The 20,680-nt window shown below is 44.0% G+C and overlaps 1 protein-coding gene across 2 annotated transcripts in view; it reads left to right on the forward strand.

Annotated features, from left to right (window-relative positions):
- Nucleotides 1-20,680, forward strand: part of LOC141762767 (kalirin-like) — a 45,812-nt gene that overhangs the window by 10,810 nt on the left and 14,322 nt on the right. For both annotated transcript variants that reach the window (XM_074626821.1, XM_074626820.1), the window contains 30 exons: nt 199-321; nt 414-530; nt 640-714; nt 2,482-2,607; nt 2,719-2,771; nt 3,818-3,965; nt 4,063-4,259; nt 4,356-4,453; nt 6,393-6,556; nt 7,229-7,348; nt 7,503-7,582; nt 8,609-8,747; nt 8,839-8,973; nt 9,046-9,193; nt 9,312-9,427; nt 9,549-9,671; nt 9,755-9,937; nt 10,194-10,318; nt 10,409-10,475; nt 10,575-10,684; nt 10,809-10,878; nt 10,969-11,058; nt 11,912-12,004; nt 13,056-13,167; nt 13,250-13,440; nt 13,585-13,686; nt 13,765-13,919; nt 14,852-14,954; nt 16,924-17,085; nt 18,131-18,338. In XM_074626821.1, coding sequence (XP_074482922.1) covers nt 199-321; nt 414-530; nt 640-714; nt 2,482-2,607; nt 2,719-2,771; nt 3,818-3,965; nt 4,063-4,259; nt 4,356-4,453; nt 6,393-6,556; nt 7,229-7,348; nt 7,503-7,582; nt 8,609-8,747; nt 8,839-8,973; nt 9,046-9,193; nt 9,312-9,427; nt 9,549-9,671; nt 9,755-9,937; nt 10,194-10,318; nt 10,409-10,475; nt 10,575-10,684; nt 10,809-10,878; nt 10,969-11,058; nt 11,912-12,004; nt 13,056-13,167; nt 13,250-13,440; nt 13,585-13,686; nt 13,765-13,919; nt 14,852-14,954; nt 16,924-17,085; nt 18,131-18,338 — 3,733 coding nt within the window. The remainder of the gene's footprint in view (nt 1-198; nt 322-413; nt 531-639; nt 715-2,481; nt 2,608-2,718; nt 2,772-3,817; nt 3,966-4,062; nt 4,260-4,355; nt 4,454-6,392; nt 6,557-7,228; nt 7,349-7,502; nt 7,583-8,608; nt 8,748-8,838; nt 8,974-9,045; nt 9,194-9,311; nt 9,428-9,548; nt 9,672-9,754; nt 9,938-10,193; nt 10,319-10,408; nt 10,476-10,574; nt 10,685-10,808; nt 10,879-10,968; nt 11,059-11,911; nt 12,005-13,055; nt 13,168-13,249; nt 13,441-13,584; nt 13,687-13,764; nt 13,920-14,851; nt 14,955-16,923; nt 17,086-18,130; nt 18,339-20,680) is intronic.

Raw genomic sequence — 20,680 nt, forward strand, 5'->3', positions numbered from 1 at the left:
CCTGATCCTGATCCTGATCCAGATCCTGATCCTGATCCAGATCCTGATTAACGTTTCAGATTATTTCCCACTAAAACACCTGTCTGTCTGTCTGTCTGTCTGTCCCTCCACCTGTCTGTCTGTCTGTCCCTCCACCTGTCTGTCTGTCTGTCCCTCCACCTGTCTGTCTGTCTGTCCATCCACCTGTCTGTCTCTCAGGTGTTGGACTGGGTGGAGCAGCACGGTGAGGTTTTCCTGAACAAGCACAGCGGCGTGGGGAAGTCTCTGCACCGAGCGCGAGCGCTGCAGAAACGCCACGACGACTTCCAGCAGGTGGCACAGGTAAACACGCACACACCTGGACGAACCGATAACTCACCTGAACCTCCAGACGACGACAGTCTTAATAAAATCATATTTCATGTTTACGTCAGAACACTTACACCAACGCCGAGAAGCTTCTGGAAGCAGCCGACCAGCTGGCCCAGTCCGGAGAGTGTGAGGAGGAGGAGATCTACCAGGCCGCCAGAGACCTGGAGCTACGCATGCAGGTACATACAGATATAGATATATATAGATATATATAGATATATATACAGTGATGAAGGCTCTTATTGTGAAAAGCAGCAACAGGAACAGGAAGTGTTGTTGTGTGTGCAGGCGTTCATCCAGAGAGTTGAACAGAGAAAGCTGCTGCTGGACCTCGCTGTGTCCTTCTACACTCACACCAAGGAGGTAACGCCACATACACATACTCTATATACAGTATATATATATATACACATACTCTATATACAGTATATATATACACATACATACTCTATATACAGTATATATATATATACACATACTCTATATACAGTATATATATACACATACATACTCTATATACAGTATATATATACACATACATACTCTATATACAGTATATATATACACATACATACTCTATATACAGTATATATATATATACACATACTCTATATACAGTATATATATACACATACATACTCTATATACAGTATATATATATATACACATACTCTATATACAGTATATATATACACATACATATATATACACATACAGTATATACAGTATAGATATATATATATCTATACTGTATATATGTATATATACAGTATATATATATATATACAATATATACAGTATAGATATATATACATACACATACTGTATATACAGTATGTGTATGTATATATATATATATATATACTGTATATACTGTATATACATATTATAATGTAAGAATAGTTGTGGTTTACTTTATCTATATTTATCTATTTTCACCTTCCTCCTCCTCTTCCTCTAACCTCCTCCTCCTCCTCCTCCTCCTCCTCCTCCTCCTCCTCCTCCTCCTCCTCCTCCTCCTCCTCTTCCTCATCCTCTAACCTCTCCTCCTCCTCCTCCTCCTCCTCTTCCTCTTCCTCCTCCTCTTCCTCCTCTTCCTCTTCCTCCTCTTCCTCCTCCTCTTCCTCTTCCTCTAACCTCCTCCTCCTCCTCCTCCTCCTCCTCTTCCTCTTCCTCCTCCTCTTCCTCCTCTTCCTCTTCCTCCTCCTCTTCCTCTTCCTCTAACCTCTCCTCCTCCTCCTCCTCCTCCTCCTCCTCCTCTTCCTCCTCCTCTTCCTCCTCTTCCTCTTCCTCCTCCTCTTCCTCCTCTTCCTCCTCCTCCTCCTCTTCCTCTAACCTCCTCCTCCTCCTCCTCCTCCTCTTCCTCTTCCTCCTCCTCTTCCTCCTCTTCCTCTTCCTCTTCCTCTTCCTCCTCTTCCTCCTCCTCTTCCTCTTCCTCTAACCTCTCCTCCTCCTCCTCCTCTTCCTCTAACCTCCTCCTCCTCCTCCTCCTCCTCCTCCTCCTCTTCCTCCTCCTCCTCCTCCTCCTCTTCCTCTAACCTCCTCCTCCTCTTCCTCCTCCTCTTCCTCCTCTTCCTCTTCCTCTTCCTCCTCTTCCTCCTCCTTCCTCTTCCTCCTCCTCCTCCTCCTCCTCTTCCTCTAACCTCCTCCTCCTCCTCCTCCTCCTCCTCCTCTTCCTCTAACCTCTCCTCCTCCTCCTCCTCCTCCTCTTCCTCTTCCTCTAACCTCTCCTCCTCCTCCTCCTCTTCCTCTAACCTCCTCCTCCTCCTCCTCCTCCTCCTCCTCCTCCTCTTCCTCTAACCTCCTCCTCCTCTTCCTCTTCCTCCTCCTCTTCCTCCTCTTCCTCTTCCTCTTCCTCTTCCTCCTCTTCCTCCTCCTCTTCCTCTTCCTCTAACCTCTCCTCCTCCTCCTCCTCTTCCTCCTCTTCCTCTTCCTCTTCCTCCTCTTCCTCCTCCTCTTCCTCTTCCTCTAACCTCTCCTCCTCCTCCTACTCTTCCTCCTCTTCCTCTTCCTCCTCCTACTCTTCCTCCTCCTCCTCCTCCTCCTCCTCCTCCTCCTCTTCCTCTTCCTCCTCCTCTTCCTCCTCCTCCTCCTCCTCTTCCTCCTCTTCCTCCTCCTCCTCCTCCTCAGCTCTCGGTGTGGATGGAGGGCCTCCAGAAGCAGCTCTCCTCCTCAGACCTCCTCGTGTGTCCCGACACCGTTGAGTCTCTTCAGGCTCTGATCAGCCAGCAGCAGCAGCAGCAGGCCAACACACAGGTAGTACACCTGCTGACCTTTGACCTCTGACCTCTGACCCTGTCATAACAACCTAACACCCCGCTGACCTCTGACCCCGACACTAACCCCGACTCTAACCCTGACCCACAGGAAGCTGCGATGAGTGTCATCCGGGAAGGAGAAGACCTCATCCTGCAACTCAGGTACTCACTGAGAGAGAGGGTGCGTTTGATTCATGCATCAGCGCTGCACGGGTGGGCTGTTTATAACTAGTGAGGGTGCGTTTGATTCATGCATCAGCGCTGCATGGGTGGGCTGTTTATAACTAGTGAGGGTGCGTTTGATTCATGCCTCAGCGCTGCACGAGTGGGCTTTTTGCAACTAGTGTGGGTGCGTTCGATTCCCTCGTCAGGGCAGCTGAGAGGCCCGTGTCTTAACTGGTGTATGTAATTATTGTGGGAGTTTATTTTGTAGTTTAGGTGCATTTGTTTTTCTAGGTTGTGTAGAGTGTGTAGGAGCTTTTATTTTGTAGTTATGGGGCTTTCGTTTACTAATTTGTGTAGAATGTGTGGGTGCTTTTATTTTGTAGTTTAGGGGCTTTTGTTTTTCCAGTTTGTGTAGAATGTGTGGGTGCTTTTATTTTGTAGTTTAGGGGCTTTTGTTTTCTAGTTTGTGTAGAGTGTGTAGGAGCTTTTATTTTGTAGTTATGGGACTTTCGTTTACTAATTTGTGTAGAATATATGGGTGCTTTTATTTTGTAGTTTAGGGGCTTTTGTTTTTCTAGTTTGTGTAGAATGTGTGGGTGCTTTTATTTTGTAGTTATGGGGCTTTCGTTTACTAATTTGTGTAGAGTGCGTGAGTGCTTTTATTTTGTAGTTTAGGGGCTTTTATTTTCTAGTTTGAGTAGAGTGCGTGAGTGCTTTTATTTTGTAGTTATGGGGCTTTTGTTTTCTAGTTTAAGAAGAGTGGTGCTTTTATTTTGTAGTTTAGGTGTGTTTGTTTTGTGATCTATATCACCTGTGCGGGTCTGTTTGTTTTTAGGTTTGTATATCCTGTGTGGGTGCGTTTGATTCACTCGTCAGCGCAGCTCAGGGGCCTGTGTGGAGTTGGTGTAATGTAAACATTGCGGGTGTGTTAGTTTTCTACTTCATATAGCCTGTGTGGGTGCGTTTGTTTTCTAGTTTATAAAGCCAATGTGGGTGGGTTTGTTCTCTGATCTGTTTAACCAGTTTAGGTGCGTTTGTTTCAGGCCTCAGGGCAGCTCGGTGGTCCATGTGGAGACAGTGCTGCAGCAGCTGGAGGAGTCTCACGTCCAGCTGGAGGAACTTTTCCACCAGAGGAAGATCCGGTTGGATGTTTACCTGCAGCTCCGCATCCTGCAGCAGTGCACGCTGGAGGTACGCCGTTTATCAATAATCAATAATCAATACGTTGTACCCCCCCCCCCCCCCGCCGCTGTGTCAAGGCTGCGTTTCCTGTTTACGTGTTTCCTAGGTAACGGGGGAAATGGACGCCTGGAAGCAGGACCTCCAGAAACAGTCCCAGGACTTTTCCGCAGAGAAGCAAGCATCGCCGCGGCTAGGCGACGCTAACCAGGACAAGCTAGCCCAGGACAAGCTAGCGTTGGGCCAGTCGCGGCTGGTGGAGGCTAGCCCCGAGGTGCTAACGCTAGCACAGCAGCGCATCCACAGGTAAACAGGCCGGTGTGATGACATCACCACGACTCATCAACAACGAGGCCGCGTCATGGTTTTGATTGATTGGTTGATTGATTGGTTGGTTTGCAGGCACATGGAGCGAAGGCTTGCTATGAACAACATGATCTATGAGGTCATCCAGCAAGGTCACGACCTTCAGCAGTACATCACTGAGGTCCAGGCGTCAGGTAAGAGGCACCCGTTACCGTACCGGAGACAAGAAAGGGACTACATGAGTCTTTGGGGGGCTTCCAGGAGTATCTTGCCCGGTTTCTAGTGCTCCTTAAAGGAGTTCCAGCTGTGGTCCTTCAGGTGGTTCTTGAAGTCCTTTAAGGGGTTCTAGTGGTCACTGAAAGGGTTCCTGGAGTTTCCAGAGACCACCCAAAGGTATCAGAGGAGGTAGAGATTCAGGCTTCCAGTGGTTCAAATAGTCCTTGGAGGGGTTCCACTAGTCCCTAAGGGATTCCCAGGGAACCATTGACAGGGTTCTGGTGGCCTAGAGAGACTTCCACAAGTATTTCTTTGCATTCCAGGAGTCAGTGCTCCCTAAGGGGTTTCAGAGGTTCTTGGATGGGTTCTAATGCTTCCACATGTTCAAGAAGTTCTCAAGGGGATGCTAGAGATCCTTGATCCTAGTGATCTTTGAGAGGGCTCCCCAAGAAATCTCCAGAAGTAACCGACAGGAGTCTAAGGACCTGGAGGGACCTCACTGCATCTTTCAGTGTGTTCCAGGGGAACCTTGGGTGGGTTCTACAATTTGCTAGAAGTTTTCAGAGGTTCTTGAGGAATAGTCACTTAGGGGATACAATGGTCTTGAGGGGCTTTCAGAGAACCTTGAGGGAGTTCAACAGACCCTTGACGGTGCTCCAGTGGTCAATAAGAGGGTCCTAGAAGTCTCTACGAGGGTTTAATGGTCTTGAAGGGAACGTCATCAGTCATTGACAGGGTTCCAGGGATCCAGTAGTCTTCTCCTGGGTTCTTTAAGTGGTTTCGATTGCTCCCTCTGGGAATTCCAGAAGAGGGTCCTAGAGGTCCCTTAGGGAGCTCCAGTAGTCCTTGAGGAGACTCTGGGAGTCTTATTTGTGCATTTCAGGGGTCATGAAGTAATTTCTAGTGCTCCTTGGAGGTGTTCAGAGGTTCTTGAGGGGGTTCTAGAGGTCCTTTCTTATAGGGGGGAATCCATCAAAGGTGGACCTTGAAGGATTTTCAGGGATCCTTGGGTGGTCAGCTATTAGCCATATAGGGTTCCAATGGTCCTTGAGGAAGTTCCAGACACTGGTTCCTAAGTGGATTCAATGAGTCACTGATGGGTTTCTAGGGTGCTGAGGGTATTTTTGTGGGTTCCAGGAGTCATTGGGGGGTTTCTAGTGCCTCCTATGGTGGTTCCAGAGGTTTTTGAGGGGTGTCCATAGATTGTTGGTCCTTGAGGGGGTTCTAGAGGGCCCTTCTTATGGGGGGGAATCCATCAAAGGTGGACCTTGAAGGATTTTCAGGAGCCTTTTCACAGGTTCCAGTGGTCCTTGAGGAAGTTCCAGACACTGGTTCCTAAGTGGATTCAATGAGTCACTGATGGGGTTCTAGGGTGCTGAGGGCATTTTTGTGGGTTTCAGGAGTCATTGGGGGTTTCTAGTGGTGGTCCCAGGGGGGGTCTCTGTGGGGGGGGGGGTCCATAGATTGTTGGTCCTTGAGGGGGTCTCAGAGTCTTGTAGAGAGAGAGGAGGTAGAGGGCTCATGTGGTCCTTGAAGTGCTTCCAGGTTTTTGGGGGTTTCATTTGGAGGCTTGCAGCGGTGCATCTTTGAAGGGGGTACCCGGAGGGGGGGGTCCAGACCTGGTTGCCATGGTGATCATCTCAGATAGATGATTATAATAGAATAGAATAGAACCAGTCAGCACATCTAGTCCAGTTCAGGAACACACTGATGATATTAGGGGTGATGGAGGGGAGGAGGGGGAAAAGGGGGGGATGGGGTTGCCATGGAAACTGCTCTCTGAAGCACACAGCTGGTCTCCATGGAAACCAGCTGCCATGGAGACACACACACACACACACACACACACACACACACACACGGTTGTATATTACTACACTACTGAGGACCTTGTGTGTGTGTGTGTGTGTGTGTCAGGTATCGAGCTGTCGGAGGCAGAGGGAGGTCTCCCTGCTCAGGTGGAGGAGCTGCAGCGCCTCCTGCAGGACAAACAGAAGGAGCTGCAGCAGATCGCCGATCACACCCACACACACCTGGAGCAGAACCTACAGCTGAGACACCTGCAGAGCCAGGTCAAACAGGTAACACACACCTGTAGAGCCAGGTCAAACAGGTAACACTCACCTGTAGAGCCAGGTCAAACAGGTAACACACCTTTAGGTCCAGGTCAAACAAGTAACATTCACCTGCAGAGCCAGGTCAAACAGGTGACACACCTTTAGGTCCAGGTCAAACAAGTAACATTCACCTGCAGAGCCAGGTCAAACAGGTAACATTCACCTGCAGAGCCAGGTCAAACAGGTAACATTCACCTATAGAGCCAGGTCAAACAGGTAACACACACCTGTAGAGCCAGGTCAAACAGGTAACACACCTATAGAGCCAGGTCAAACAGGTAACACTCACCTATACAGCCAGGTCAAACAGGTAACATTCACCTGCAGAGCCAGGTCAAACAGGTAACACTCACCTGTAGAGTCAGGTCAAACAGGTAACATTCACCTGTAGAGTCAGGTCAAACAGGTAACATTCACCTGTAAAGTCAGGTCAAACAGGTAACACTCACCTGTAGAGCCAGGTTAAACAGGTAACACTCACCTGTAGAGTCAGGTCAAACAGGTAACACTCACCTGTAGAGCCAGGTTAAACAGGTAACACTCACCTGTAGAGCCAGGTCAAACAGGTAACACACCTGTAGAGTCAGGTAACCTCCAGGTACTAGGCTCTGACCTCTACCTGTCGGTCTGTCTCAGGTGCTGGGCTGGATCTCAGAGGGTGAGGTGATGCTGTCGTCCTGCATGTTGAACTCCAGCTGTCTGTCTGAAGCCGAGCAGCTGCAGAGGGAACATGAGCGCCTCCAGCAGGCCATCGAGGTTACTGCTCACACCTCCACCACATACAGTACATCACAGTACACCGTATACACACCTCTAATACATACAGTACATCATAGTACACACCTCTAATACATACAGTACATCATAGTACACTGATATTACTCTGAATATCACCATGTTGTGTTTCCAGGCTCTGCTCCACGCCGACTCCCTGCAGAGGACCCACCAGGTGGCTCTGGCTCTACAGCAGAGAGCTGAGCTGCTGGTCAGGTTAGTCTCCTATAGAACACTGGTTCTCCTCCTAAGTTCTGAATGAGTTCTAGCTAGAACCCAACTCTGTATGAGGCCAAACGATATCCTGGTTTTATTGGTGGCCCATCAGGTCGGGTTATAACAGTTATAGTAGGTTAAATGATGGTTTTATAGGTGGCCCATCAGGTCAGGTTATAACAGTTATAGTAGGCTAAATGATGGTTTTATTGGTGGCCCATCAGGTCGGGTTCTAACTAAGATAACAGTTGTATAAGGATGGTAAAACGCTGGTTTTATTGGTGGCCCATCAGGTCGGGTTCTAACTAAGATAACAGTTGTATAAGGATGGTAAAACACTGGTTTAATTGGTGGCCCATCAGGTCGGGTTATAACAGTTATAGTAGGTTAAATGATGGTTTTATAGGTGGCCCATCAGGTCAGGTTATAACAGTTATAGTAGGCTAAATGATGGTTTTATTGGTGGCCCATCAGGTCGGGTTCTAACTAAGATAACAGTTGTATAAGGAAGGTAAAACGCTGGTTTTATTGGTGGCCCATCAGGTCGGGTTCTAACTAAGATAACAGTTGTGTAAGGAAGGTAAAACGCTGGTTTAATTGGTGGCCCATCAGGTCTGGTTCTTACTAAGATAACAGTTGTATAAGGATGGTAAAACGCTGGTTTTATTGGTGGCCCATCAGGTCGGGTTCTAACTAAGATAACAGTTGTATAAGGAAGGTAAAACGCTGGTTTTATTGGTGGCCCATCAGGTCGGGTTCTAACTAAGATAACAGTTGTGTAAGGAAGGTAAAACGCTGGTTTAATTGGTGGCCCATCAGGTCTGGTTCTTACTAAGATAACAGTTGTATAAGGATGGTAAAACGCTGGTTTTATTGGTGGCCCATCAGGTCGGGTTCTAACTAAGATAACAGTTGTGTAAGGAAGGTAAAACGCTGGTTTAATTGGTGGCCCATCAGGTCTGGTTCTTACTAAGATAACAGTTGTATAAGGATGGTAAAACGCTGGTTTTATTGGTGGCCCATCAGGTCGGGTCACTACGACCCCGATGCAGTGAGGTCTTGTGCCCAGACGGTGGCGCTACACTGGCAGACTCTGATGCTGAGGATTGAAGACCGACTCAAACTGGTCAACGCCTCCGCCGCCTTCTACAGGACGTCACAGCAGGTACCACTGTCCACCTGTCTCACTGTCCACATGTCTCTATATCTATCTACCTACCTGTCTTACTTTGCTACCTGTCTACCTGTCTGTCCAGGTGTGTGGGGTTCTGGAGAGTCTGGAGCAGGAGTACCGTAGGGAGGAGGACTGGTGTGGAGGAGGAGAGAGGCAGCCGGAGCTCCTCCTTCCTCTCGTCAGTAAACACATGGAGCAGAAGGAGGCGTTTCTGAAGGTGAGGAGAGGTTTTAAAGAGTCCGCCTGGTCCTAAACGGGTCTCCTAACAGTCTTGTTTCCATGGCGACAGGCCTGCACCCTGGCCCGACGGAACGCCGAGGTTTTCCTCAAGTACATCCACCGAAACAGCGTCACCATGGCGAACATCTCGGGCCACAGCATGACGGGGGTCACCGAGGTCACGGGTCACTCCAGGGTACCGGAGCAGCAGGTCAAAGGTGAAACCGACACACCAGTAATGAGAAGTCCAGTGGAACCAGTACGGAGCCCTGAGGGACGCCGCGGTCAACTGGTTTATATATAAATACATATATTGATGTGTACTGTGTACTGCAGGGATCCTCAGCGAGCTGCTCCAGAGGGAAAACAGAGTTCTTCATTTCTGGACTCTGAAGAAACGTCGACTAGATCAGTGCCAGCAGTACCTGATGTTCCAGAGCCACGCCCAACAGGTAGACCGCCCCGCCCCCCTTACACCATATACTCATGTTAAAGTTACCAGGTCACCGTACACTTCTGTCCTACGAATACTCGGTTCTGGTGTTTGACCATTAACGTGTCTTTTCGTTGCAGGCTCTGGATTGGCTGCAGCAGTCAGGTGACCACTACCTCGTCACGCACACGACGCCGGGCGCGAACGTGTCCGAGACGCAAGAACTGCTGAATCAACACCGAGAGTTCTGCGTGTCCGCCAAGGTGAGAACACAAACACAGCTGTGTATATATACACATCTATATACATATATGTACAAGTACTTATCCCTTACCTGTCCTCCCAGCACACCCAGGAGAAGGTTCACCTGCTCATCCAACTGGCTGAGAGCATGCTGGCCAAAGGCCACGCCCACCGCACCGAGCTCCGCCGCTGCGTCTCCGCGGTGGACAAACGGTACCGCGACTTCACCGTCAGGATGGGTCAGTACCGCCACCTGCTGGAGACGGCGCTGGGAGGCTGCTCGCAGGTACGAATACACACACAACACGCCATTACACTGGGAAATTAAGAGGTTAAGTAGTACTTAGTGTACAGAATACATTAAGTTGCAGTATTTTGTAAGTATAGTATTTTGTGTATATTTTATGAAATAAAGTAGTAGTATTAATAGTATTTTGTGTGTACTTAGTATTAGTCATATTTTGTGTTTGTACTTTATGAAGTAACGTAGTAGTATTAGTAGTATTCTGTGTGTGTACTAGTACTGCGTTTGTCCCCGTCAGGACAATAAGGACTTGGAGCTGGAGCTGATCCCCAACAGTCTGTCTGACTCGGACCCGGAGGTCAACCTGTCCGACCCGAGTCATCAGGTCAGCGACGAGAAGAGGCGCTCCGCCCGCAAGAAAGAGTGAGTACTACTAGTACTACTACTACTAGTACTATCAGTGAGAGTACTACCGTTGTACTACGGTTTGGTAACGTGTGCGTGTGTCCTCAGGTACATCATGGCTGAGCTGCTTCAAACTGAGAGAGTCTACGTCAGAGATCTGCAGGAGTGTATCGAGGTACACCGTAGTACTGCAGTACCACATAGTACCACAGAATACATGCAGTACTTGTACCAGTACAGTACTTCCTAACAGTAATACTTCTTCCTGGTGTAGACGTACCTGTGGGAGATGACGAGCGGCTCAGAGGACGTCCCGGCTGGTCTCAACAACAAGGACGACGTCGTGTTCGGAAACATCCAGGACATCTACGAGTTCCACAACAGGTACTGCAAAAAATACTGCAAAAAATACTGCAAAATATACTACAATATATACTGCAAAATATACTGCAAAATGTACTCCAGAGCTCCAGTACATCCAGTGATGTATTTGTACTGTGTTTTGCAGTATTTTCCTGAAGGAGCTGGAGAACTACGAGCAGCTTCCTGAGGACGTTGGACACTGCTTCGTTACCTGGGTAACCAGTTCGTCTTCTTAATCATTTAGAGATCAAAATACTGTACATAGTAGTAATGCTATTGAACAAGTATTCCTGTGTGTATTCCAGGCGGATAAGTTCCACATGTACGTGACGTACTGCAGGAACAAACCGGACTCCAGTTTACTGATCCAGCAGCACGGAGCCGGCTTCTTTGAGGTTTGTTCAACTGGCCAACGTCTTAAGTGGTGGACACACTACCAACGTCAGGAGCGCGTGGCGTCTGCATCGCATGGTGGCTGCGTGTTGGCTGCCTGTCAGCTGTGTTTCTGCTGCTGCTGTCAGCCCTTTCTTTCTGCATAGAGTTTGTCTTTTAATGGCCATTTAACTTCATGATAAATATAATTAATATTTATTTTAGACAGAAAGGTTCAGAACGTGTGGTAATTAGTAAATAATAGTAATAATCCACAATTAAAACTCAGTACTGTATTCATTTATGATGCTTTCCAAGTCACTGCATGTTCCACATCACTGTCCGGCACATATTTCAGAATAAAAGCCTCGTGTTAACAAATGAAGGGATTCTGTGCAAAGAAAACCCGCTTTAGGGCTTTTATTCTGAAATGAAAGCAGGAAGTGTTGATTTAAAAACAAGTTTACAGATAAACCTCGAAACTGCAGTAAAGTCTTGCTGGTATGAAGTTAATACGTCAGACGCGCGTCTCATGCGGGTAGTGTGTCCACCACTTTACAGTACTGCTAAATATACTGCAATATTTACTGCAATATTTACTGCATTAGTACACAAACACAACAAATACTGCAAGATATGCTGCAATATATACTATAATAGTAAACACTGAGGAAACATCCAGGACATCAAGAGTTCTATAACAAGTACAGCTAAATATCCTGCAGTACTCTGATTGGTCAGTGACTTGAAGGGGTAAATTGGGCCCTGAGGCTGGACTGGTAGGAACCGCTGACCTATAAAGTAATTTAGTTGGAGTACTGCGAGTACACAGACAGGCTGATGCAGTATATCTTACTTCTTGTGTTGTGTCTTCAGGAGGTCCAGAGGAGACACGGTCTGACCAACTCCATCTCATCAGCTCTCATCAAACCAGTTCAGAGGATCACTAAGTACCAGCTGCTGCTAAAGGTAAGGTAACGCTACGCTGGCATGTAACGGCGTGTTTTTAGAAGTACATGTGAAAGAACACCACGGTATTTGAGTAAGGGTTAAATCAGAAGCAACTGGACTTGGTTTAGACTAGGGATGCACCGATACCGGGTCCGATACTGTGCTCATGGACTAGCAAAACGGCTCCGATACCACTTTACGGCGGAACGATGTTAACCTCTCGTCACCATCTTTCGGGTCCTCATGCTCCACCTCCCCGGTGGTGCGCCCGACCCCGCTGGGCCGGGATCCCACCTCAGTCGGCGCCCACTGGCCCTCACTCTCATTGCGCCACAGGTTTTTGCTTGCACCCTCTGACTCTGGCGTGCGTTAGACTCCTTGGTCCGTGTTTCAAGACGGGTCGGGTGGGTTGCCGATATCGCCGCAGACCCCTGGCTCCTTTTACGTGGGCACGACGCGGTTGGGGCGGACTGTCAAGTGCGCCCCAACCGCAGTGCGGCGAGGTCCGAGCGGGGAGCGCTGTAAAGCTGCGGCCCTGGGAAGCACCTCCGCCCCGAGCCTTTCCAAGCCGACCTAGAGCCGGTGGCGGCGCACCGCCTCGTATGCGGGACTCCCCAGCCTGCCGTGTGTCGCTCACACCCTCCAGCTGGCTGTTAACGAGGGTCTTTAGACACAGAGGAGTACTCGTATCGGTACTCGTATCGGTACTCGTATCGGTACTCGGTAGTACTTGTACTCGGTCTGAATAAAAGGTATCGGTGCATCCCTAGTTTAGACGTTTCACTTCTCATCCAAGAAGCTCCTTCAGTTCTGTCTGAACGGAAGGGGAACCCAGGAGGAGTTTGACCTCTGTGGGGTCGTTAGGAATATAGAAACCTCTCCGTACGTTAGTGCTCCTCTAGAGGTGAACCACCAGAGTTAAGGGCCGTTAGAGGGAACGGTTCTCCTTCCATTCAGACAGAACTGAAGGAGCTTCTTGGATGAGAAGTTAAACGTCTTCAAGAACCTAAACCAAGTCCAGTTGCTGTTTCCGTGTTTTCTCTACTGATCCCGTCGAGTGTGTTTGTAGGAGTTGTTGGCGTGCTGCGAGGAGGGTAAAGGCGAGATTAAAGAAGGCCTGGACGTGATGTTGAGCGTCCCCAAGAGAGCTAACGATGCTATGCACGTTAGCATGCTGGAAGGTAACACACATGTTCATACCGGGATGTTATTAATATAAGACGTGACGTATTTAACTGATGGTCTTACCGATGCCGCCGGCAGGTCTGGAGGAGGGTCTGGAGGTCCAGGGAGAGCTCCTCCTCCAGGACTCCTTCCTGGTCTGGGAGCCCAAGTCTCTGATCAGGAAGGGGCGGGACCGACACCTCTTCCTGTTTGAGCTGTCACTCATCTTCAGCAAGGAGATCAAAGACTCGTCTGGACGAACCAAATACCTGTATAAGAGCAGACTGAGGGTAAAATACACCTTAAATTAAACCTTAAATATGTTATATAACTGTATAAGAGCAGACTGATGGTAAAAAACACCTTAAATTAAACCTTAAATATGTTGTAATATCATTATAATGTCATAAGAATAACGATGTTGTGTCTCCCAGACGTCGGAGCTCGGGGTGACGGAGCACATCGAGGGCGACCCCTGTAAGTTCGCTCTGTGGGTCGGACGAACACCGACGTCCGACAACAAGACGGTGCTGAAGGTGCGTCCGCGCCCAGATCATCCGATGGCGTTGGGTTTGTTGGACGGTTTCTAAAGCTCTGTGGTCCTCTCTCTACAGGCGGCGTCGTTGGAGCTGAAGCAGGAGTGGGTGCGCAGCATTCGCCAGGTGATCCAGGAGAGGCGGGGCCACCTGCGGGGCGCGCTGAGGGAGCCCATCCCCCTCCCCAAGACGCCAAACCCCACCCTGGGGCGCCAGCGCAGCATCAGCCGCAGGTCAGTTAACGCGTCCACGCCAGATGCCTCACACCATGTGATCCGTCAGCACGCCAAAGTCAAACTGACCTTTGACCTCTGCTCTGATGGTCGTGAACTCCAGAACATTCTGTCCAACACACCATAATGTACACTTTAAGGGATAACTGTAATGTTAATTTAGTGAATATATGGGGTGTTAACCCTTTAAAAAACCCTTAATCCATGCAGACATGCAGAAAACGGATTAAAAATCCTTTAATATGTTACAACCCATTCATTTAAACTGACTGAGAACCCCTTAAAAGGCCCTTAATTTGCAGTTGAAAATATTTCAGAGCCTTTAAGTAAACTAAAATCCTTTAACCTTAAACTGATCATTAATGGAATTGGCAAATATTCGTAATTAATGCAAACATTTAAGTGTAAAATGTACTTACTTTTGTAATTAAGGGCAATTGAAATTACAAGGTTTTTAAGGTTTTCTTAAAGGGATATCTGACTACAATACAAACACACCTTAATTTAGATTAATCAAGTGTTTGGTTTAATTTCAGGGGTAAATTAAGGAATTATTGTTTGGAACAAAGGGGTGAAAACTATATATAGGGTTGAGCCCCTGAATTTATACCTTAACTGAGAAAGCTTCTTTTAAGATACAAATTAAGGGATAACTGTAATGTTATTTAGTGAATTTATGGGGTGTTTACCCTTTAAATTACCCTTAATCCATGCAGAAAACAGATAAAAACCCTTACCTTAAACCTATGTAATGTCTGAATACTGAACAAAAATCCCTTAAAATGACCTTAATTTGCAATTGTAAATATTTCGGAGCCTTTAAGTATACTTTCCTAATTAAGGGCTTTTGAAATTACAGTCTTTTAAAGGTTTTTTTAAAGGGATACCTGGCTACAATACAAACACAACTTACGTCTTTCCGTCCGTCTCAGGGAGACCAGCGAGGACGCCGACAGTCTGGGTGATGCCAGCAGTCAACCCGACACCGTCTCCATCGCCTCCCGGACATCACAAAACACCGCCGACAGCGACAAGGTAACACACACACACACACACACACACACACACACACACACACACACAGTGATGTACACACTCCAGAGGGGCGTGTCCACAGTCTGATGACATCACCAGCTGCAGCTGGACGGGTTAGTTCAGTGTTGGAGGGAGTTTCCTCCGTTCAGTCCTCACATTATTCTAGAAAACTTTCCCTTCTTCTTCTCTGCTCTCCTCACCAGGTACGTTTCATTTGTTCTACCTGAACTTAAGTTAAGTTAAGGGTAGGAGTCGGTGGCTGTGACCTCTGACCTCTGACCTCTGGCACTGTTGGTGGTGTTTAGAGTGAAGGAACTGAAGAACTAGGGACTGAAATGGAGAAATACAGCAGATTATCTGACTGATATATTATTATATATTATAGATTATAATTAGAAAGGATTATTTTCATTATTGATTAATCGTTAAGTATAAAATGTAAAAAAATAGCGAAAAATGCCCATTAATGTCATTTAAATGTCTTGTTTTGTTAGATATTAATGTCCTTTAAATGTCTTGTTTTGTTAGATATTAATATCCTTTAAATGTCTTGTTTTGTCAGATATTAATGTCCTTTAAATGTCTTGTTGTGCCAGATATTAATGTCCTTTAAATGTCTTGTTTTGTTAAACTAGTAACAAATATTAACAAACAAGACACAAATGTTAAACTAGTAACAAATGTTAAACTAGTAACAAATGTTAACAAACTACTAACATATGTTAAACGAGTAACAAATATTAACAAACAAGGAACACATGTTAAACTAGTAACAAATGTTAACTAGTGACAAATGTTAAACTAGTAACACATCTTAACAAACTAGTAACAAATGTTAACAAATTAGTAACAAATGTTAAACTATTGACAAATGTTAACAAACTAGTAACAAATGTTAACAAACTACCAACAAATGTTAACAGACTAGTAACAAATGTTAAACTAGTAAAACATCTTAACAAACTGGTAACAAATGTTAACAAACTAGTAACAAACATTAAACTAAATGTTAACAAATCAAATGTTCTCACAATTAACAAACCTCCTCTTTGGTAATAACTCTTGTTGTGTCAGATATTAATGTCCTTTAAATGTCTTGTTTTGTCAGATATTAATGTCCTTTAAATGTCTTGTTTTGTCAGATATTATATTATATTATATATATTATATATTATTATATACTTTTGTACTTTTACTGAGGTAACATTTTCAATTCAGGACTGGAGTATTTCTGGACTGGTATTTCTAATTGTACTTAATTAAAGTAAACTACAGCTGTGATTTAGTGGAGTAGAAGTATAAAATAAGAAATACCTTAAAGTTAAGTAGTTAGTTAATGTACTAGGGTGCGTTCCTCCTCTGCACATCCATGTGTTTGTACCGTCTGCATGTTTTTAGCTCACATCTGTGTTGGATTTGGACGGGGAACACCCCAGTATCCCCAGTAGACTCTCTGAGAGGGAGAGTGTTTTCTTCACCAGCTGGAGCCCATGTGCTCCAGTTAATTATCACAAGATCACATGATGCTTTCTGCCCCACTGTGATTGGACGGCTGGAGATCGTACATTAAGGATGATGTATGACGGCGTCACGGTTTATATTTTTGTCATTTGTCATGTCGCGTTTATTCGTCCCCTCTGAATCCCTGAAAGCAAAAAGCTTTTTCTGTTTGGTGCTACTTCAAATCTGCAGAATGGAATACCATGTTGTGTTATGTACATGCTATTAACACTATAATGCCACTAATGCTACAGTATATATATATATAATAATATTAAATAACAGCATACAGCCACGTTTTAATGTGCACACCCACCCAGCCAGCTGCAGCAGTGGTGAAGTCATGGTGCTGCAGCACACACCCCTCTGGAAACAGTGTTTGTGGGCCGGCCCTACTGCTGATGATACTACTACTACTACTACTAGTACTCTGTTAGAAATAAATACTCTGTCTCACCTGTGTCTCCAGCTGTCAGGAGGCTGTGAGTTAGTGGTGGTGTTGTTGGATTTCACCTCCGGAGGACCGGGAGAGCTCGGCGTCCGCTGTGGTCAGACTGTGGAGCTGGTGGAGCGTTCAGCCGAACGGCCCGGGTGGTGTCTGGTCAGAACGACAGATCAAACGCCCCAGCAGGTAACGAATCAAACGCCCTTTAATGTAAATGAAACAAACGTCTCAACAGGTAACAAATATTAACGAACTAAACGTCCCCACATTTAACAAATGTTAAACTTAACATCCCCACAATTAAAAAGATAAACTAAATATGTCCCCACAAGTAACAAATGTTAAGAAACTAGTAACAAATGTTAAGAAACTAGTAACAAATGTTTACAAACTAATAACAAATGTTAACAAACTAGTAACATATGTTAAAACTAGTAACAAATGTTAAACTAGTGACAAATGTTAAACTAGTAACAAATGTTAACAAACTAGTAACATATGTTAAACTAGTAACAAATATTAACAAACAAGACACAAATGTTAAACTAGTAACAAATGTTAAACTAGTAACAAATGTTAACAAACTAGTAACAAATGTTAACAAATTAGTAATAAATGTTAACAAACTAGTAACTAATGTTAAACTAGTAACAAATGTTAACAAACTACCAACAAATGTTAACAAACTAATAACAAATGTTAAACTAGTAACACATCTTAACAAACTAGTAACAAATGTTAACAAATTAGTAACAAATGTTAAACTAGTGACAAATGTTAACAAACTAGTAACAAATGTTAACAAACTACCAACAAATGTTAACAAACTAGTAACAAATGTTAAACTAGTAACACATCTTAACAAACTAGTAACAAATGTTAACAAATTAGTAACAAATGTTAAACGAGTGACAAATGTTGACAAACTAATAACAAATGTTAACAAACTAGTAACAAATGTTAAACTAAACGTACCCACAAGTAACAAATGTAAACAAATCAAATGTCCTCACAATTAACAAACCCCCTCTTCGGTAATAACTAAATGTCCCCACAGTTAAAACAAACATGTCAAGAAGTAAACAATTGTTGAGTTACTCTGCACTTGTTCATCTTTTAGTGTTGAACTTGGATACTTTTAACTTGACACCTTTTTTGCTTTTATCGCAGTTTTAAATCTATTTTTTAACAAAACCAACATGTCTAACATCGGCTCTGTGTTTCCCTGCAGGAGGGTTTACTGCCGATGAGCGCCCTCTGTCTGTCACACTCCCACAGTGCAGCAGACATGGAGGGGCTCATCCCTGCTTCCACCACCTCCTCCAGCACCTCCTCCACGTGCACCACCACCACCTCCTCCTCCTTCAACTCCTCCTCCACCACCACCACCTCGTCCTCCAATGCCTCCAACTCCTCGTCTAATGCGAATGCTGGGAGAGGTGAGTACACGGATAACATCTAATCGTATTCAGAGTTTCTCACCGTGTTGTCCGTCAGCCCTCGTGGCCTCCAGGTGGACCCTGATATGCATCAACATATTATATATGATATGTTTTTACTCCACTGCTGCAGCACTTCCCATGTTTTCACTATGTCACTTCCTGTTTAAACAGAGGGAACTTTAAACATCCTGGACCCACCCCACGACGTTGATATCCTGTTTCTCTCTCTGTGCCCACTAAATATTTAAATCCCTGTTTGTAAAGTTGTAAACAAACACAAGTCCTCGTGTTCTAGTTCTGCAGCCGAGCATAAAACATTAAACACGTTGTGTTAGTTTGTCAGGATCTGCTGCTTCACATTAACATCACAACTTTGTGACCGTGTGTTTGAAAGAGACAGTGAACATTACTGAGGATACATCTGAAGCAGCGTCTTATTCTCTTAGTTTGAGACCTTTTATATGGAAGACATTCTGAATTTAGTCATTGAGACACTTAAATGGAAAGTAGTCTTCATGTGATTAGTTTCACCTGTTAACATGGTGACAAATAAATGTCCCCACAAGTAACAAAGGGAACAAAGTAGGGCTGTTAATCGATTACAATATTTAATAGCGATTAATCGCATGATTGTCCACAGTTAATCGTGATTAATCGCTCATTTTTATACATATTTAATGAGTGTTGTTGGAGAGGCTTTTCATGTAATTGTTGTGCATATGATAAATAACGAACTTGTACTACTGCTACTACTGTATATACTACATATATATATATATTATATATATACTGTTTAACAGTTTTATATACAGTATGTATATTTCTCATTATGCATATACATTTACTACATTCCTGTTTACAGTTTATTCATTTTCAGTTACGTACTAATTTATATTTTATATTTTATTTGTTATATTTAATCGCCTATTTGAACAATTTTATGTTTAGACATATACATATATATATATATATATAAAAAGTCTAAAAGTCAACATTTATTTAAAAAAAGATAGATGTAATCATTTCCAAAAATCCTGTTTTTATCTAACGAAATATTCTGCTTCAATCCATATTTGTTGGCGTTTAGCCTTTCAACGGAGATTTGACAAGTATTTAATCCTCTTATCAACATGGGAGTGGACAATTATGCTGCTTTATGCAAATGTATGTATATATTTAATATTGTAAATCAATTAACAACACAAAACAATGACAGATATTGTCCAGAAACCCTCACAGGTACTGCATTTAGCATAAAACAATATGCTCCAATCATAAGATGACAGTTTTTCCTCTCCAACATTTAGCGTAAATTTGGAGCGTTATTTAACCTCCTTCATGACCAGCTAGTCTGACCTGGTTGGTACCGATGGATTCAACAGGTTCTGTAGTTTCACATGATACCAGTATCTTCACTCTAGCTTTAAAACTGAGCCGCTACAACCTAAAAAACACAGAGTTGACTTGTAGAAAACACGTCAGTTCAAAGTTTACCAGCTGACTGAACGTGGACGTGGTCCTGGTTTTAATCTGTAATCTGGTTGGACTAGATGTCTCCTCTCAGAGACGGAGACAGAGAGACAGACAGTCCAGAGGTGAGACAGTTTGAGGGTTAAACATTGACCTGAAGGAGGTTCAGACTCAACAGGAAGTGACTCAGTGTGTTTGAGGCTACCTGCTGGCTCTTCTCCCCCCACCCCCCACATCACAATAACAACGGGGAGCTGCAGTTTATTAATACACGAGTTGATTTCAGGTCACATCCTCTTTTTATTTTCATTTTAATCTCCTGGATTGCTTCACATTATTTTCTTTAGTTTATTCCCATATCATATATCTTTGCTGTCAATTTCAATTAATTTTTTATTACATTATTTTTTTTCACTTTCTCTCTTTTTTATTTTAACTTGTTCCATTTAATTTACATCAATATTATGATATAATGTACAATTATTTTATTTTACTATTTTATTTTGTCAATTTAATTTATTTTTGTTTATAATCTTTCATATTTAATTGTTTTTTATCATATTGTATTTTATGATTTAATTATGAATTATTATATTTTACTTAATTTTATTTACAGTACTTATTTTTTATGTGTTTTATTTCTATCCATTATATTTTAATATTTAAGTTGTTTTTTATCATACTTAATTTTATTCACACTTATTTTGATTTTTTATTTTATTAATTTTGTATTAATTGCTTTATATTTTACTTACTTTTCTTTATATTTTAATGTTACATTTTTTATTATATAATTTTACTATTTAATTATTTATGTATTATTTGTTTATATTATTATACTTTTTTAACATTTGGTTTAATTTTAATTA

The sequence above is a fragment of the Sebastes fasciatus genome, chromosome 24 (genome assembly GCF_043250625.1).
Source record: "Sebastes fasciatus isolate fSebFas1 chromosome 24, fSebFas1.pri, whole genome shotgun sequence".
Classification (NCBI taxonomy): Eukaryota; Metazoa; Chordata; class Actinopteri; order Perciformes; family Sebastidae; genus Sebastes; species Sebastes fasciatus.